This window comes from Heptranchias perlo, chromosome 11 (assembly GCF_035084215.1).
Source record: "Heptranchias perlo isolate sHepPer1 chromosome 11, sHepPer1.hap1, whole genome shotgun sequence".
Taxonomy (NCBI): Eukaryota; Metazoa; Chordata; class Chondrichthyes; order Hexanchiformes; family Hexanchidae; genus Heptranchias; species Heptranchias perlo.
Window position 1 is genome coordinate 18,541,230 of NC_090335.1, and position 20,794 is coordinate 18,562,023.

Genomic DNA, 20,794 nt, shown 5'->3' on the forward strand with positions numbered 1-20,794 from the left:
TCGCGCAGAGGACGGAGGAGTCCAACTCCTGCATGAGTGGAATAGTGGCACAGGTAAGTGCGGGAATGTCTGCGATGGATGGAAAGCTAGCCTCCGTGGAGCTTCAAGCATGGCTCACAAATGAGTCCATTAAGGCCCTGACAACAGCCGTTCGGACTCACGGTGAACAACATTCTGCTGCCTTAAACAGGCAGGCAGATACACTAGCACTGGCCTTACAAGGCTTCACACATGTCCTCCAAACTGTTGTCCAGCTGAGTGGTAGGAGGGTGTGGGCCTGGCGCAGGGGAGGGATGATGGCAAAAGGGGACATGGAAGTGGGGACGCCACTCAAAGCGCCCCCATGTTTCACCCGTTGCCTCCCTCTCAACCAGTACCCGCAATGCTGCCTCATCTCCAGGTGGCCGAGTCTGCCCCTGCACAGGTGCAGGTGGAGCAATCTTTGGAGGGGCCCTCATGGGCACCGAAACACAGAGGGCGTAGGCCCAAAGCATCTAATCGGTCAGGGCATGAACAAGAGCAACCTGCCACTACCTCTGCTGCAGCCACAGGGGATGCACCATGTAGAAGTAGTCGGAAGCGAAAGGCAAAGGTTTTGTAAGCACAAAGGGGATGCACAAGGGTGTTTGACGATTGGTCATGTTTTTTATTTATATTTGCTTTTTGCTAAACGCACATTAAATATTATTATTGTCACCACCACTGCCACGTCTTGGCCATGCTTGACTGGCTTCTGTAATAAGGCCCTTTCATGAGGTTCACCATGAACGGCCACACTGATGCCACCCATTGGGTCACTCTACAGTGGGCGTATGTGTAGTTGCAGGACTGTTTTTTGCGGGCGGTGGGGTGGGGGGGGGGTTTTGCTGGTGTGGGCGCTGCTCTATCCACGTGGTGAGGACTGGACTCTTCACACTGTCTGATGTTAGGACAACTGTTCACATATCAGTGACTCCCTGGCCTCACAAGCAGCCAGGTGAGCCGCTGCTCTGCTCATGGGTTGCTCCTGCTCCTCCTCCACCTCCTACTGAATGTGGGTGGCAGATGTGGATGGGACTTCCTCAAGTGGCACCCCTTTCCGTTGTGCCATGTTGTGCAGGGCACAACACACGACTAAAATGCGTCCCACTCTGTCTGGTGCGTATTGAAACGCTTCCCCAGAATGATCAAGGCACCTGAAGTGCATCTTGAGCAGCCCTATAACATGCTCAATTGTAGACCTGGTGGTGATGTGGCTGTCGTTATATCAACACTGTTGCTCAGTGGTGGGGTTCCTCAGAGGTGTCAGCCACGTGTGCAGGGGGTAACCCTTGTCCCCAAGGAGCCAGCCCTTGCGGGTGTTCGGCGCGTGGAAGAGGGGCGGGATGTTGGACTCCCGGAGGATGAAGGAATTGTGGCAGCTGCCAGGGTATCTGGCGCACATGTGAAGGAATCTTTTGCGGTGGTCATGGATGAGCTGAGTGTTGATGGAGTGATAGCCCTTTCTGTTGATGAACAGTCCTGGCTCATGTGGAGGTGCTCGTATTGCTATATGGGTGCAATCGATTATACCCGAACCCGTGGGAAGCCAGCTACAGCGTTGAATCCCACCGCCCTCTCCATCTGGCTGAGGTTGTCCATGGGGAAGTTGATATAGTGTGAAGCCCTGCGAAATAAGCCGTCGGTGACCTGCCTTATGCACTTGTGTGCAGACGAGTGAGAGACCCCGGCGATGTCCCCGGTAGCACCCTGGAATGATCCGGAGGCAATGAAGTTGAGGTCAGTGGTGACTTTGACAGCGACCGGTAAGGAAATGCTGCTCAGCCCAGCCCGGAGCAGCTTGGCATGAAGGAGGCTGCAGATGTCTGCGACTACCTGGCGACTGAGTCTGAGCTTCCGTATGCATTGCTCCTCAGAGAGGTCCAGGAAGCTGAGCCTCGGCCTGTAGACCCTGTGGCGAGGGCAGTGCCTCCTGCGATGTCACTCTCTCTGTTGTTGCCCTCCGTGCTCTTGTGCAGGTGCCTGTGGCGCAGCACTGTGTTGTGGAGCTCCAAGTGGCGGAGGTGGACGGCATGCCTGGCGGGGCTGGTGATGTTGCTTGTCCTCGGATAAAGTGGTGAATGCAGCCATGGCGCCTCCCCCATCCTGACGGTGTGAGTTTGAAGGGGTCCACAAAGTAGGTAAATATGTTTGCACAGCAGAGTTTTGGGTGGAAAGTAAGGATTTTGAGTGAAAACACAAAGGTGTTGCAGCCAAAACTTTGTCTGAAGTGACAGAGTGCCCTGCTGCAATAAATGAGGTTTTCTCCCCACCTGTCAAATAATCATTTGCATCTCCCACTGGCTGCTGGCTGAAACACGTCTGCTCCAACAGGGAGTGTTTCCCACAGCACGGGAAACACACTGAGGATCCTTCAAAATTGCACCCTAGCCAAAATGTCTACTCAATCAGGTATCTCAAGTACTTTAACTATCTGTCAAACTATGCAAATGATCATCCCGCAGGCTTTATTTGCCGGTGGGACTCCTGCGTTCAGGCGGCCCGCGCACCCGAACGCGTCACTGGGAAACCCGGAAGTCAGCTGGTTGGAGCCTGGCTCCGAACCTGCTCCGATCATCTGAAAATCGGCCCCAACGTTTCAGGTCGAAGATCTTTCGTCAGAACTGGAAGATGTTAAAAGAGTTAAAGTTTTTTGAGCAAGTACAGAGCCAGAGAAAGGTGGGGAAGGGAGGGGAGGGGGAGAAAGAACAAAAGAGTGATAGGGTAGAGAGGGCAGGAGTGATTAAATGAAAAAAGGGATAATGGTGCAAGGCAAGGAAGATGGTAATGGGACAGGTTAAGAAACAAAAGATTGATCAGGAGTAGCTGTAAATGGCAGCAGCAGAACCATTACCAGCACCTGCTGTCCGAAAAAATGGGAGCAGTGGTTATGATCTGAAGTTATTGAAATCAATTTTGAGTCTGGAAGGTTGTAAAATGCCTAAACAAAAGATGAGGTGCTGTTCCTCGAGCTTACGTTGAGCTTCATTGGAACAGTGTAAGAGGCCGAGGACAGAGAGGTCAGAGTGGGAGTGGGAAGGGGAATTAAATTGGCAAGCAACCGACAGGTCAGGGTCACACTCGCAGACAGAGCGGAGGGGTTCAGCAAAGCGATCACTCAGTCTGCGTTTGGTCTCCCCAATGTAGAGGAGACCACATTGTGTGCAGCGGATACAGTATACTAAATTAAAGAAGTACAAGGAAACCACTGTTTCACCTGGAAGGAGTGTTTGGGGCCCTGGACAGTGGGAAGGGAGGAGGTGAAGGGGCAGGTGTTGCATCTCCTGCGCTCGCACGGGAAGGTGCAGTGGGGAGGTGATGGAAGAGTGGACCAGGGTGTTGTGGAGAGAGTGGTCCCTTCAGAATGCAGAAAGGGGAGGGGAGGGGAAGATATGTTTGGTGGTGGGATTGCGCTGGAGGTGATGGAAATGGCAAAGGATGTTACGTTGAATGTGGAGGCTGGTGGGTTGGAAGATGGAGACAAGGGGGACCCTATCATGGTTTTGGAAGAGAAGGGAAGGGTTTAGGGCAGAAGTGCAAGAAATAGGACAAGGGCCCTATCAACTACAGTGGAGGGGAATCCTTGGTTGAGGAAAAAGGAAGACATATCGGAAGCACTGGTATGGAAGGTGGTATTGTCAGGACAGATGCGAGGTGGGAGGAAGTGTAATCAATAGAGCCTACAGTACCCCCGCTCTGAACACACCCTACAGTACCCCCGCTCTGAACACACCCTACAGTACCCCCGCTCTGAACACACCCTACAGTACCCCCGCTCTGAACACACCCTACAGTACCCCCGCTCTGAACACACCCTACAGTACCCCCGCTCTGAACACACCCTACAGTACCCCCGCTCTGAACACACCCTACAGTACCCCCGCTCTGAACACACCCTACAGTACCCCCGCTCTGAACACACCCTACAGTACCCCCGCTCTGAACACACCCTACAGTACCCCCGCTCTGAACACACCCTACAGTACCCCCGCTCTGAACACACCCTACAGTACCCCCGCTCTGAACACACCCTACAGTACCCCCGCTCTGAACACACCCTACAGTACCCCCGCTCTGAACACACCCTACAGTACCCCCGCTCTGAACACACCCTACAGTACCCCCGCTCTGAACACACCCTACAGTACCCCCGCTCTGAACACACCCTACAGTACCCCCGCTCTGAACACACCCCACAGTACCCCCGCTCTGAACACACCCTACAGTACCCCCGCTCTGAACACACCCAGTCATACCTCCACTCTGAACATATCCTAATAAACCATGGAATAGCTATGTATAACTTGGATGGTAAAGTATCAAACATGGGTAACTTGCATCTTCATTTCTTAATAAAGAAATGATATAACAGGGGTGGGTGAAATTGATCTTCAGCGATCGTACAAAACGTGTTCAAGGAGATGGCATAACTCAGTGACAACCTTTCTCGTGAAGCAATAAAGCCAGGTCTCTTCGGAGGTATCCAGGTAGCTGTGCCTAGGTCAAAACACTTGGCTCCAGGGATGAGAGTGAGCAACTCTCCCACACAAAAACTGCTTTTCCTCCTCCAAATCTAGGCCTGACATTGGAACACCCAAAAGAATTCCTATGATGAGCAATTTACTTGTAGCAAGTGAAATAGGAGCTGTCAGCAAGACTAAATGCAAAAGATGTTAGAAGAATATCTAATTGCCGGCCACAAAGATCAGAGAACTTCTTCCCAATCTGCTTCACCGTGTTTGAAGCACAGTGCTTGTGGCTTACATGCTACATACAGCCATCGACCTGGAATTGACAAACTGTGCTCAGACTTACCTTCAAGCCAGAGAAGCCTTCTCCTTATCTGCTCCCATGACCTACGGACATGGGAGACACTATTGACTCGATGAGCCACCTCCTACCATGCTTGCTGCACATTGTGGGTTCCCCTCATCCCCAAATCCTCTGCTGCTCCTCTTCCGGCAGAAAATCAGACTGTCACCAAGGAGGGGAAAGTTCATTCCTTTGCCCACCTTCCATTAAAAAAAACAGCTGGCTTGAAGTGGGAGCAGCAGCCTCTTGTGGATATCTTGTCCCGTACCAATCACAGTGCTCTCTGAGCAGCTCACAAACATAACAAGTAGCATATTCAATGATATCGGTGAGCATGCTGAATCGGGGAGGTCAGATCTGGCTCAATTTGAGTTGGGATCGCTGAATCAGCCCCGTTAAGAGGCTGTTTTTCAGCAACGATTAATGTAAAATAAGTACTTCAGGTTAGTTATCTTAGTTACTACAGAGTACATTACATACTTACTGTACTGTACCTTTGACGTAAACTTTAAATTTTCTCCTGTGAAATCTTAATATGAATGTCTTTAAAAATGTATGTTGAGGCCATAGTATTCATTATATTTCTATTGTTAGTTACAGAAATGTTTAAATTTCTGGAATTCTAAATATATTCTTAAAACATTTTCTTATTTTAAGCAGTGTGTCTTTGTTGTCATACTGACAACCCGATCTATAAATCCGAGGGTTTGTAAAATTAACTTGACAGCAACAAGCAGATAGATGAACAAGGGAATGACACAGCTTTAAAATACTGTATAAGTAATAGAAAACATATTTCAGTAGGGCTTCTGAACAAGGTATCAGCACCCTCTACTGGCAAGTAAGAGACTCAGGAATTGGTTGTCACGATACCCTGCCTATACAACTAGAGGTACCCTGAGTTTGACTTCTACTTCTCCTATAAACCATCAGAGTTGTCCATACTGGGCGAATCCTGGAAGGGGGATTTTCAGCTGTACCCACGCCCCCCCCCAACCCCCCAGGTGCAGGGAATAAGCTTATGGCTTAGTGGTAGTATTCCCACCTCTGTGTCGGAAGGTGAAGGTTTCAAGCCCAACGCCAGAAAGCCCTGGCTAGTGGAGATTAGAATATGATCTCTAAATACTGGGTTGACATCCAGTGGGGTACTCACATCTGACCAGTGGCTCAGGGGCAGTGTTTCTGCTTCTGAGACAAAAGGGTTGAGTTCAAGCTCCACTCCAGACACCCTTAAGACCCTCTACCCTTTTGGTGGGGATATTTTAGGTCTATCAATAAATTCAAGCTTCCTGCTGAAGATCACATTGCACATTCCCCCAGTTTCCAGTACTCATTTGCCATTAGGACTCTGTTGGACTACGTCCCGTGCCTCTGCTGGATTGCGCCCTGTGCCTCTGCTGGACTGCGCCCTGTGTCCCAGCTTGTGAGGCTCTGCCACTTTAATTCATCACATTTAAGTTAATCTGTTCCAGACACATAGTGCCCACACCCATCTGTTGTTGTCACCTACTGGGCTGAACTCCACTGCACAGTTGGCTCCTGCTATGTTGGCAAATGTCCACTTTCTCCTGGGCAAATGGGACTTACTGCAGGCCAGAATATGGGTGGCTGCAATTTTGGACAAGTTGTAGTCTATGGAGGATGGGGGTCAGCAGGGGTTTCAGAGCTGGCAAAAAAGGCTTCAGCAATGGAGGGGTTGAGAGCTGGCAGAGGTAAGCAAAGTCGCAGAGGTGCAAATAACTGGTCTTGGTGAGGGACAGGATGTGTGGTTAGAAATTCAGTTCTAGGTCGAGCAGAATGCCAGGATTTCACAGTGCTGAGCACGATTATGGTTAATTATCACTTTGACCTCTGGGCGGGATATGGGCGATAGAGGATCGGGTGGACATGGGCGATAGAGGATTGGATGGGATATGGGCGATAGAGTATCGGATGGGATATGGGCGATAGAGGATCGGATGGATATGGGCGATAGAGGATCGGATGGATATGGGCGATAGAGGATCGGATGGATATGGGCGATAGAGGATCGGGTGGATATGGGCGATAGAGGATCGGGTGGATATGGGCGATAGGGGATCGGGTGGATATGGGCGATAGAGGATCGGGTGGATATGGGCGATAGAGGATCGGGTGGATATGGGCGATAGAGGATCGGGTGGATATGGGCGATAGAGGATCGGGTGGATATGGGCGATAGAGGATCGGATGGATATGGGCGATAGAGGATCGGATGGATATGGGCGATAGAGGATCGGGTGGATATGGGCGATAGAGGATCGGGTGGATATGGGCGATAGGGGATCGGGTGGATATGGGCGATAGAGGATCGGGTGGATATGGGCGATAGAGGATCGGGTGGATATGGGCGATAGAGGATCGGGTGGATATGGGCGATAGAGGATCGGGTGGATATGGGCGATAGAGGATCGGATGGATATGGGCGATAGAGGATCGGATGGATATGGGCGATAGAGGATCGGATGGATATGGGCGATAGAGGATCGGATGGATATGGGCGATAGGGGATCGGGTGGATATGGGCGATAGAGGATCGGGTGGATATGGGCAATAGAGGATCGGGTGGATATGGACGATAGAGGATCGGGTGGATATGGGCGATAGAGGATCGGATGGATATGGGCGATAGGGGATCGGATGGATATGGGCGATAGGGGATCGGATGGATATGGGCGATAGGGGATCGGATGGATATGGGCGATAGAGGATCGGGTGGATATGGGCGATAGAGGATCGGGTGGATATGGGCGATAGAGGATCGGGTGGATATGGGCGATAGAGGATCGGATGGATATGGGCGATAGGGGATCGGGTGGATATGAGCGATAGAGGATCGGGTGGATATGGGCGATAGAGGATCGGGTGGATATGGGCGATAGAGGATCGGGTGGATATGGGCGATAGAGGATCGGGTGGATATGGGCGATAGGGGATCGGATGGATATGGGCGATAGAGGATCGGGTGGATATGGGATCGGATGGATATGGGCGATAGAGGATCGGGTGGATATGGGCGATAGGGGATCGGATGGATATGGGCGATAGGGGATCGGGTGGATATGGGCGATAGGGGATCGGGTGGATATGGGCGATAGGGGATCGGATGGATATGGGCGATAGAGGATCGGGTGGATATGGGCAATAGGGGATGGGGTGGATATGGGCGATAGGGGATCGGGTGGATATGGGCGATAGGGGATCGGGTGGATATGGGCGATAGAGGATCGGGTGGATATGGGCGATAGGGGATCGGGTGGATATGGGCGATAGGGGATCGGATGGATATGGGCGATAGGGGATCGGGTGGATATGGGCGATAGGGGATCGGGTGGATATGGGCGATAGGGGATCGGGTGGATATGGGCGATAGAGGATCGGGTGGATATGGGCGATAGGGGATCGGGTGGATATGGGCGATAGGGGATCGGGTGGATATGGGCGATAGGGGATCGGATGGATATGGGCGATAGGGGATCGGGTGGATATGGGCGATAGAGGATCGGGTGGATATGGGCGATAGAGGATCGGGTGGATATGGGCGATAGAGGATCGGGTGGATATGGGCGATAGAGGATCGGGTGGATATGGGCGATAGAGGATCGGGTGGATATGGGCGATAGAGGATCGGGTGGATATGGGCGATAGAGGATCGGGTGGATATGGGCGATAGAGGATCGGGTGGATATGGGCGATAGAGGATCGGGTGGATATGGGCGATAGAGGATCGGGTGGATATGGGCGATAGAGGATCGGATGCCGTTTCTCACACCGCCCAATTTCAGTTTCCTTTCGACTGCAGTGGAAATGAAAATCGATCGGGCCTGGTGTCAAACGGACGGCTGATCCGCTACCGCTCGTTTTCTGCCGTTTGGTGGTTAAAGTGAAAATTCACCCCGCTGAGTGGCCAGGGAGGGTGATGGAGTTAGTGGTAAGGGAACAAGTGTTTATGGTGGGGGTTGAAAATGATGGTTTTGGTCTTCCCGGTGATGTTTGCCATTGCTTATCTACTGTCATACCTTTTAATCTAATTTCTCAATCTAACTTAGCCAACTCACCCCTCATACCTATGTAATTAATATTAGTAAAGAAAAAGTACTGGAGAAATTAATGGGATTAAAAACCAACAAATCACCTGGACCTGATGGCCTACATCCTAGGGTTCTAAAAGAGGTGGCTGCAGAGATAGTGGATGTATTGATTGTGATCTTCCAAAGTTCCCTAGATTCTAGAATGGTCCCTGTGGATTGGAAGGTAGCAAATGTAACAACGCTATTCAAGAAAGGAGGGAAAGGGAAAACAGGGAACTACAGACCAGTTAGCCTGACATCAGTCGTCGGGAAAATGCTGGAATCCAGTATTAAGGAAGTGGTAACAGGGCACTTAGATCATAACATGATTAGGCAGAGTCAACATGGTTTTATGAAAGGGAAATCATGTTCGACAAATCTATTAGTTTTTTGAGGATGTAACTAGCAGGGTAGATAAAGGGGAACCAATGGATGTAGTATATTTGGATTTTCAAAAGGCATTCGATAAGGTACCACACAAAAGGTTGTTACACAAGATAAGGGCTCATGGAATTGGGGTTAATATATTAGTATGGATAGAGGATTGGTTAATGGACAGAAAACAGAGAGAAGGGATAAACGGGTCATTTTCGGGTTGGCAGGCTATAATTAGTGGGGTGCTGCAAGAATCAGTGCATGGGCCTCGGCTATTTACAATCTATATTAATGATTTAGATGAAGGGACCAAGTGTAATGTATCCAAGTTTGCTGACGATACAAAGGTAGGTGGGAAAGTAAGCTGTGAGGAGGACACGAAGGGCTCAATTTTCAAAGGGCGGCGGGACGGCAACGGAGGTCAATGGGCGCGTGGCAAACCCGTATAATAAAAACTTACCGTTCCCCACGTGATCGCGAGTTAATTGGTGGCCCCTAACGTGGCTTCCGGGTTTGCCGTCCGAAAGCTGTGCAGTGGGCGGACTGCGCATCCACATGGCAGGCTATTAGCTGGAGTGTCTACATTAAAAGGGCCATTGCTCCAATGGCTTTTGCTGGAGCAAAGACCAAGAACACATAATATGGAGCAGCACAGGGGCAAGGCTGCTCCAAGATTTAATGATGCCTCATTCCAGGTGCTACTGGCTGGGGTGAGGAGGAGGGAAATTTTTTACCCGGCTGACAGGAGGAAGTGCCCTGCCTCTGCTACCAAGAAAGCCTGTCTCGAGGTGGCAGAGGAGATCACCAGCAGCAGCATCTCCCGCACCTGGGTCCAGTGCAGGAAGCGTTTCACTGATCTAACTAGGTCAGCAAAAGTGAATACACTTACTGATTCTCCTGCGTTCCATGTTCCACATCATCCCCCACCCCCCAAACTCATTCTGCACTGCCAAGACTACTCTATCACATCACTTCTCACACCCACTTGAGGCTCATCCGCAAATTACCTGCACTTCCTGACTTTCCCATTTGTGACCCTACCACTACCATTCACCCCAATCCTGATCCAATGTGATGTTTCTGTCCCTTACTGACCCTCTGATGCACCTCTTTCATGGTCAGCCTCACCCAAACCAATGCGTTCATCGGTTGGCCACTCCACCATCACTCATTCACACGTCTGAACTTTCTCCCCTTCTAAGTGGAGAGAGCTCAGAATGCATGCGAGAGTGCAAGGACTGGAGGGGGGCCTCCACAAATAGTGGTCCTCAGAGACACGGAGGAGCAGGCCCTGCAGATCAGCCGCATCTTCGAGTGCCTGTTCATGGGGGACACCGAGACTAGCACCCCACAAATATCTGGTGTTACAACTTTAACATTTATCACACACGAATTGATATTAAAAATGCTTGGCATGTTGAACACCTCAGTATGCTCATCGCAACATGTCACATCTGATGATGCTTAACATTACCTTCTATTCTCTTACAGGTCATTCAACGACCGCAGCGACGACAGAGGGCGATTCCTCAGAAGACCTCCAGGTCTCTGAGGGCCCACCGTCACATCTTAGCGAGCCATCCACCAGCACAGATACTCACACCTCGGTGGGTCCTAGTAGTCATTTAGTTGTGTTGGCACCTGGTGAGTCACCACACACTAGTGAGCATGAGCAGACACTGGTGGCAGGGGCAGCTGTGGAGAGTCCGCGTCGGTGGGCGCACTCATCTCCAGGCTCTGCTCAGCTGGACGCAGACGCTGAACCCCAGGGACCATCCTTTAAAAGAATGATCGAGGGACAGCAGCACATTTGCGAGGTGCCGGAACGGGAGTCACGCACGCTCTCCACAATAGCGCAGAGGATGGAGGAGTCCAACTCCTGTGTGCATGGAATGGTGGCACAGGTACGGGAGCCATCGCGCCCCCCCACCCCCCCCCCCCATCCTGATGGTGTCTGTTTGAGGGTGTCCGGAAAGTTGGTAAATATGTGTAAACAGAAGAATTCTGAGTGGAAATGAAGAATTTTCAGTCTAAACACAAAGATTTCCCAGCCAAAAGTTTGTCTGAGAGAACTGAGTGCCCTGCTGCAATAACTGACCTTTTATCCCCATCTGTCAAACAGGGATTTAAATGTCCAAATGGCTGCCGGATGAAACACGTCTCCTTGAACATGGTGTGCTTCACACAGCACGGGGAAAACACGCCGAGGCAGAATGAAAATCCTTTCCCTGCCTCAATCACCATAAAATTAAGTACTTTAACAAGTTTAACTATTTTAATGACTGCTTTAAATATCAGCCCGTCGGCTTTAATTACCGGTGGGACTTTCAGATTCCTGAAGCGTGCACGCCCAGATGCGTCTGTGTGAAACGCAGAAGTCAGCTGGTTGGAGCCGGCTACCTTACCCACTCCGGATTTTCCCGAATTTCGTTGCCCCCCCCCGCCCCCGGACTTCTATTTGAAATTGAGCCCAAAATGTCGGCAAAGGGATATAGACAGGTTAAGTGTGTGGGCAAGAAGGTGGCCGATGGAGTATAATGTGGGGAAATGTGAGGTCATTCTTTTTGGTAGGAAGAATAGAAAAACAGAATTTTTTTTAAATGGTGAGAAACTATTAAATGTTGGTGTTGAGAGAGATTTGGGTGTCTTTATACACAAAACACAAAGTTAACATGCTGGTAACGCAAGCAATTAGGAAGGCAAATGATATGTCGGCCTTTATTGGAAGGGGGTTGGAGCACAAGAGTAAGGAAGTCGTGCTAGAATTGTACAGGGCTTTGGTGAGACCACACCTGGAGTACTGTGTGCAGTTTTGGTCTCCTTATCTAAGGAAGGATAGACTTGCCTTAGAGGTGGTGCAACAAAGGTTTACTAGATTGATTCCCGAGATGAGAGGATTGTCCTTTGAGGAGAAATTGAGTAAAATGGGCCTATATTCTCTGAGGTTTAGAAGAATGAGAGGTGATCTCATTGAAATGTATAAAATTCTTAGAGGGCTTGACAGAGTAGATGCTGAGAAGTTGTTTCCCCTGGCTGGAGAGTCGAGAACTAGGGGGCATAGTCTCAGGATAAGGAGCTGGCCATTTAGGACTGAAATGAGGAGGAATTTTTTCACTCAGAGGGTGGTGAATCCTTGGAATTCTCTACCCCAGAGGGCTGTGGATGCTCAGTCATTGAGTAAATTCAAGGCTGAGATCGATAGATTTTTGGACACTAAGGGAATCAAGGGATATGGGGATTGGGCAGGAAAGTGGAGTTGAGTTCAAAGATCAGCCATGATCCGATTGAATGGCGGAGCAGGCTTGAGGAGCCATATGGCCTACTCCTGCTCCTATTTCTTATGTTCTTATGTTCTTTCCAACATTAAGTTGTAGGAAGTGACTATGGCTCATCTATGACTTGCTGTCAGACAGATAGTCTGACAGCCCAGAGGTAGTTGTAGAGTTGAGGGAGGTGCCGGAGAGATTGAGCCGAGTGTCATCAGCGTACATACAAAAACATATCCTACGCCTGCTGATGATGATGTTGAGGGGAAGCTTGTAGACAGGGATGAGGATAGATCCTTGGGGAATTCTGGAGGTGATATTATAGGGGCAGGACAAGAAGAAATGTGCAAGCTGCATTTGATCAGGCAAGTATAAAGTCACACAAGGGCAGTTCCACAGAGTTGGGCAATGGAGGTGAGGCAATGAAGGAGGATGGTGTGGCTCACCTTGTCTAAAAACTGGAGGAGGACAACTGGGATAACGCATCACAGTCACGGTCACTGAGCATGTTGTTGGTAATTTTAGCCAGGCATTTTGGCACTTTGAGAAGGGCAGAAGTTCAGCTGAATGGATTCAAACCGGAAGTTCCAAGAAAAATGGATGTGGACTTAGGTAATGTTGACACATTTGAGGAAAGGGAAATGTGGCAATAGTTGCAGATAACGATGGATTGAGGGTGGGTTTTTGAAAGATAGTCAGCTAATTACATGCTCAATGCATACAACAGCACTGCCCCACTGCAGACTTGGGACAGACCTTAACCAGGACCTGATGGACAGTACCTACCCACCTGTTGAGATCAGCAAACTCAGCAATGTCTTCGTGAACACTGGCTACTCGATACCTGCAGACAATCTCATCAACAAAATCCGAAAAGCAATCAAAACTTTGCAGTCTGGCAAAGACTCAGGGCCAAAAGAATTCTCGGCTGAATTTTTTAAAAAAATCCTACTTTGTGAAATGGCACCTCTGCTGAGGGGACGCTTTCACCTCACATTGGAGGTGGGCACTCTCTGAGTGGTGAGCATCTCTTCATCACAGTCACTGGTCTATCTGAGCGTAGGAGTGGGCAACGATGAAGTTCCAAAATCACCCTATCACAGTTGCTTCTAAATATTCGCCAAATGTGTTGAAGCTGGCCATGATCATCCATTGACTCCAAAGACTCCACAACATTCAGGAGAGATGGTCCAACTCTTCAGAAGGGAAGCCTCCACTGCAAATGCTGCTTGTGTTACCACATGCTGATGACAACTATCATGCAGACAGTTAATGCTTCATAATATCACTTGTGGGAGATCGGAGCACATGTAAATGATGGAATCCTCCAAACTATCCAGACTATCTTCCAGTGTCATGTGCAAAAACAACTTGCATTTGTATAGCACCTTTAACATAGTAAAATGATCCAAAGTGCTTCACAGGAGTATAATTAGACAAAAGTTGACACCGACCCAAAGGACCGGTGACTAAAAGGTTGGTCAAATAGGTAGGTTTTAAGGAGGGTCTTAAAGGAGAGCTGGAGAGGCTTGGGGAGGGAATTCCAGAGCTTAGGTCCTAGACGGCTGAAGGCACAGCCGCCAATGGTGGGGCAAAGTGAGTGGGGAATGTACAAGAGGCCAGAGTTGGAGGAACGCACAGTTCTTGGAGGGGTATAGGGCCGGAGGAGGTTACAGAGATACCCTACTTTGTGAAGTGGTACCTTTGCTGAGGGGGTGTCTTCACCTCACATTGGAGATGGGCACTTTCTCAGAGTGGTGAGCATCTCTTCATCACGGTCACTGGTCTATCTGAGCATAGGAATCGGCATTGATGAAGTTCCAAAATCACTCTGGCACAGTTGCTTGTAAACATTCGCCAAATGTGTTGTGAGGCCATGGAGGGATTTGAACAAGAGGATGAGAATTTTAAAATCAAAGCGTTGGTGGATCGGGAACCATTGTAGGTCAGCAAGCACAGGGTTGATGGGTGAACGGGGCTTGGTATGACATAGGATACGGACAGCAGTGTATTGAATGAGCTCAGGTTTATGGAGGGTGGAAGATGGGACCAAACTCAAAACTGAAAAATTACTTGTGGAAAGTAAATAGCGCTCCTCCTAACAAAGAGGGCAATAGGCTATGTTTATGCTCTTGACTTTCCATTATGACCATACTGCTAAGACCATACGGTTAGTCATCCACTTGGCTTCAAATCATGTTGATGCTTATCTTATAAGAGGCCTCCTCTGTACTTTCACACCGACGACTTTATGCTTATTATTATTTCAGGCACATAAAGGGTGACTTCAATGGAAAAGAAAATCGGGCGGGTGTCAAACGGGCTGCTAATGCGCTATCGCCCGTTCTGCATTGTTGATGAAGACGAATTTCACCCACATAATCTGCAAGGTTCCCTGTACTCTATAAATACTCTGAAATCATTCTTGCTTCTTCATGTTTTTTTTTAATTCGATCTTTATGGCACATGTAAGACTTAAGATGACAATATAGGACCAGTCATATTTACCGGTTTAAGACAATGTACTGCGCTAGATCATAACTGTCTCTACGTAATATATGTATTTGCTTTTGACTGGCAGAACATTTTACATGTGAACACAACGGTGGCCAGCTGCTGACAGAGCCTTCGGGCTAGTTAAAACATCACTTGATAAAATAAACATTTTTTTTCTGAAAATAAAACATACGAAATTGTCTGAACTCGTGACATATTACTTTGGCACAATTGTTGTTTAAAACTAAAATATATCTTAGTCTTGTGTTAAGGTACACTGTATGCAAATCCCTCATTTGAATACATGAAAAATACTTAACCTGTCTTTTCCCCACGCTTTAAACTATATGACATTGCAATCCCTACATGGCAATAATATTTCAGTTTGACCTAGTGTAGTGGCTGGAGATTGATTGCCTTGCACAGTAATCAATCTTGCACTGATCACACATGTTGATAACAGAACTGACACTACCATGTAGCGATTGTGACGCTGTATTCTCTTTCGCTACAGATTCTATTTTTTCGGGTTTTGAGAAAAGGGAGGGACGGGAAATGGAGTTACTTACAAAACCTGTGAATATCGACACAGCAATGGTAACCGGCAGTACAGTAACTAGGTTACTTATTCACGGGAGTGCCGGTTGGAATTTGAGAGTGGAAAATGTAGACGCAAAAAAAAAAAATCCTACAAAAGAAAGTTGACAGTAGTTAAAAACGTGATACTGCAGTGGTTATTTCATTTTGTCAGTGGCAAGAAGGGTTTGTAACCTACACATTCAGATTCTTTATAAGAAGACAACAGGGACACTAGCCGGTACGCAACATAAAGCTGCTGACGCTACTATTAGTCATGATAGCAACAAAATAAGTGCAATGATGTATGAGCAGTCCAAATGTTTTTTTTCTCCAAGTATGGTTCTGAGCATAACCTCTTACAGAATGTACAATGATCCTAACACATACGTATAAATACAAATCAATGGAAATTACAACACAGAATAGATATTTATATATTTCATGTATAGTTTATGCATACAGCAACATTCAAATGTATTGTCCTATGCTTGCGCTTTAGGTGCTGACAGACACTCTGGCTTTGTACAAGAAAGTTAAAGACTGTGTTGTTTTACACCCTGAAAAGTAAAAGAAAGTTAAAATATCGCACAAATATAAAAATATGTTTTGTGTAAATGATAGGATGAATTTCGATTTGTTTCTTTAAAATAAAAATTATTAGAATGACATCTAAACAAAGCCTACTTGTGAGCAGTTCATGATATCATACTAGAGTTTCTGGTAGTGAATCTGCATTGTCTGCAGACAGGAGCTCCCAGATTTGCCATCGTTCTCTCTGCCATTCCACCCAGTCAGGCTCTGCCAAGTTGTTCTTATTGTTTTGACTGTCTGTCTGACTGGTCCAGCTTCTATTCTCGTCATTGCAGGAAACTGAGGCCTGCTGCTCAGGCTTCGCCGTTGATTGCTCGGTCGACGTCGCCTTTACTTCTGCTTCTGGAGTTGAATTTTGCTGAGTCTTTTGAAGTCTTGACAGGGCTTGTTCTTGATGTATACCAGCTTTACTAGAAGTTGGAGAACTTTGCCTCAACAGACCGGGGTATGGAGGAGGGGGTCGAGTCTCATTTCTATTGATGTCGCCGGGCCTAAAATGGGTCAGCCATGGTTTCTTCTGTAAGAAAGAGGTTTCTGAGGTTTTTTGAGGAATTTCTTCTGCACTTCCCGTGGAACGTCTGTGGCACAAGGATTCCATGCTCAGCTGCACATGTTTCTTACTTCCTGCCACTTGAGGGCTACTGCAAACACGGCTCACTGGAGCATGAGGCCTGCATTCAGGGGCACCCGCAGTTGTATGAGTTCTTCGCACAGGCTGCTTTGTATTGTCCAGAGACAAGGTGGACGGGGCCTGAGCTACAGGCCAGTCCGCTGTGAGGTTCCCCTGTGAAAGAGAACACTGTCTTTGCCGTAATGCATTGCTTTCGTAAATGTCCCCATACGAACCTAGGCGAGAAGGAATAAGAAACAGTAGAATTTGAGTTAACATTTCTATCTTCCAATACTACGGTACCTAAAGAAATTCAGCGTGGAATTGTGAGGGAAAATGGCATTTGGAAAATTCAGAAATATTTGTGCCTTAAATTTGTTTTAATGGCACCTTCCTTGTTATTCATTAACAACGAGACCAACATACTATACTTCAGTTACGTGGAGAGACTAGAGAAGCTTGGGATTGATCACCTTAGAGCAGAGAAGGTTAAGGGGAGATTTAATAGAGGTGTTCGAAATTATTACTGGTTATGAGTAAATAAGGAGAAATTGTTTCCGCTGGCTAGGAGGGTCGGCGACCAGAAGATAATTGGCAAAAGAACCAGAGGTGAGATGAGGAGAATTCTTTTTTACGCAACGAGTTGGTATGATCTGGAATGCACTGCCTGAAGGGTGGTGGAAGATTCAATAGTAACTTTCAATAGGGAATAGGATAAATACTTCAAAAGGAAAAATTTGCAGGGCTATCAGGAAAGAGCGGGCGAGTGGGTCTAATTGGATAGCTTTCAAAGAGCTGGCACAGGGACAATGGGACGAATGGTCTCCTGTGCTGTATGATTCTATGGTGCAGGAGAAAGCTGCTAATATTAGGTCCCTGATGTTCTGAAGTAGTAAAAAAAAATCAACCTTATGACTGCAATAAAGGATCATGAATTTGAAAATACTTGCAGATGTGTCTTGGGCCTTTGGAGTCCAAGATTGCAGTGAGATTTTCAGGCAAATCATGTGAAGCATTATAAGAGAACTCATAAATCCTACAACTTATATTATTATGTGCTATATAACCTAATAGGATACTACAGAATAATTTTAAATGATTATTGGTTTAAAAAAATTACACATTAGTAAATTTCACCTCTCGAGTCTTTTAAAAGTTAGTACCTGTTATAAGCTACTGAATATGCACATTTAGGATGGATCCTTACTAGCATGTATTCTTCCCCCTCCTGAACAATAATACTCATATTTTTTCTATTGTGGAACAGAAGAACAAGTACATATTATACAGAACAAATTACCTATATAGCTCATTGTACATGTCCTCTGTCCTTGCAAACTACTGACCCATCTCCCAGCTGCCTTCCCCCTCAAAAGTCCTTGAATGTGTTGTTGCCTGCCAAATCCATGCCCATCTTTCCACCAAATCCCTGTCTGAAGTCAATGGAACTTAAAATCATGAGACATGTTTACCGGGTGGCTGAGCCAATATTGCCCATTTTACGCCATCGCCCAAAGTCAAAATTGTACCAACCCCCCCTCCCATTGTGAGTTTTGTCACTATTTCAGATGGGGAACTACATTGAAGCAATGTATTATATCTTAGGGAAGTAAAATAGGACATTGTTTCCTGAAGTCAGTTAAAGTTACTTTAGGGATAGAGACCTGCCGTCCTTACCCAGTCTGGCCTTTATGTACCTCCAGTCTCTCATCATCATGGTTGACTCATAATGGCCTCTGAAGTGGCCTAGTTGTCTCAAACCACTGCAGCAGTTCAAGAAGGTGGCCCGCCACCACCTTCTAGGACCAACTAGGGATGGGCAATAAATGCCGGCCTTACCAGCAACGCCCACATCACGAGAATGAATTTTTAAAATATTGTACCTCCCACTGGGCAGCCATGGTGTGGTCTAAATTGTAATCATGGTCATAATTGTCCTGCTTTTCAGCTTCAGAAGGATGCAGAGTGGGCAGAGCCCTCGAAGAGGTTAAAAACTGAAAAGAATCAAAAGATTACTATAAATGTTTGTTGTACCTGTAATCCCTTCATCTCTAAACCCACATTTCAATGTGGAATGCCAAGTTCCCCAAATATTAGTGTGTTCTTCTGAGGTTGTGCTTTTATCTAAAAGAGAGGGAAGGAAAGACACAGAACTGCTTAAATTAACCTATTTACAAAACAAAAGCTAATAGGTATACAAGTGAATTTTAGCATGGAAATTACTTTAAATATCTAGGAAGATAAAATTGACTATCAATATTCCTTCACACACCAGAAGGGTAATTTTGACTTTGTGTGATAGTGTAATGGGTGATAGCCAATCGGCAGCCTGTTTTACAGCTCTCCCCATTTTTATTGCCATGGAAGTCAATCGGGGGGGACATAAAACAGGCTGCCGACTCACTATTACCCATTTCACACTATCGCACAAAGTCAAAATTACCCCATTATTCCACCTGCCCGAAGCACCTTCTATTAGTTAAGACAGAAAAGACTTCTGTTTTCTAATTAAGAAAATAATACTTAACAGTTAAAGTTAAACCTATACTGTACAAGCAGACATTATTTCCATGAAATATATTTCATTTTTCATAGAAATAATGTAACTGAGAACAGACAGCACAACAGGAAAAACTTCTTAGTGACTTTACCAGAGCCAATCTGCAGTCTTCACATCATTATATAATTTTAATCTCTTACTTAACTTGTGATTTAAACAAGAGACCATTATGAATTACGTCTTATTTGTAGTGCTAGTGCTAGCTCAGCTGTTAGTTATGGGATCAATTCATTCATCAGATATAATTCCTATTGCAACGGTTTTCTTAAAAGCATATACTCCAAAATTAATCTTATATGATACCTTATCATTAAGGGTCATATTCCCTGACTATGGCTTGTTCTTGAACATTTTTAAACTGCAGTATGAAGTGATGAGGTGCAGCTCTGCAACCGCGATTCCCTACGCTGTGATCTTCCACTCTGGGCAGTTACCAAGTGAAGACCAGGGACGGAAAAAAACTATAGGAATTCAAGTTCCATCTTCCATTAGAAGTGTTAGTGAGGGATCACTTTGGGACCAGTGATCATAATTCCATTAGTTTTAAGATAGCTATGGAGAATGATAGGTCTGGCCCAGAAGTTAAAATTCTAAATTGGGGAAAGGCCAATTTTGATGGTATTAGACAGGAACTTTCAGAAGTTGATTGGGAGAGTCTGTTGGCAGGCAAAGGGACGTCTGGTAAGTGGGAGGCTTTCAAAAGTGTGTTAACCAGGGTTCAGGGTAAGCACATTCCTTATAAAGTGAAGGGCAAGGCTGGTAGAAGTAGGGAACCTTGGATGACACGGGAGATTGTGGCCCTAGTCAAAAAGAAGAAGGAGGCATATGACATGCATAGGCAGCTGGGATCAAGTGGATCCCTTGAAGAGTATAGAGATTGCCAGAGTAGAGTTAAGAGAGAAATCAGGAGGGCAAAAAGGGGACATGAGATTGCTTTGGCAGATAAGGCAAAGGAGAATCCAAAGAGCTTCTACAAATACATAAAGGGCAAAAGAGTAACTAGGGAGAGAGTAGGGCCTCTTAATGATCAACAAGGTCATCTATGTGCGGAACCACAAGAGATGGGTGAGATCCTAAATGAATATTTCACATCGGTATTTACGGTTGAGAAAGGCATGGATGTTAGGGAACTTGGGGAAATAAATAGTGATGTCTTGAGGAGTGTACATATTACAGAGAGGGAGGTGCTGGAAGTCTTAACGCGCATCAAGGTAGATAAATCTCCGGGACCTGATGAAATGTATCCCAGGACGTTATGGGAGGTTAGGGAGGAAATTGCGGGTCCTCTAGCAGAGATATTTGAATCATCGACAGCTACAGGTGAGGTGCCTGAAGATTGGAGGGTAGGAAATGTTGTGCCTTTGTTTATGAAGGGCGGCAGGGAAAAGCCTGGGAACTA

The 20,794-nt window shown here is 46.9% G+C and overlaps 1 protein-coding gene across 4 annotated transcripts in view; it reads right to left on the reverse strand.

The window, feature by feature from the left end:
• Positions 1–14,981: 14,981 nt before the first annotated feature.
• Positions 14,982–20,794, reverse strand: part of LOC137327145 (rho GTPase-activating protein 6) — a 514,589-nt gene continuing 508,776 nt past the window's right edge. For all 4 annotated transcript variants that reach the window (XM_067992647.1, XM_067992648.1, XM_067992650.1 and 1 more), the window contains exons 12-13: positions 18,870–18,959; positions 14,982–17,071 (exon numbers count right to left, since the gene is read on the reverse strand). In XM_067992647.1, coding sequence (XP_067848748.1) covers positions 16,338–17,071; positions 18,870–18,959 — 824 coding nt within the window. In that variant the 3' untranslated portion in view covers positions 14,982–16,337. The remainder of the gene's footprint in view (positions 17,072–18,869; positions 18,960–20,794) is intronic.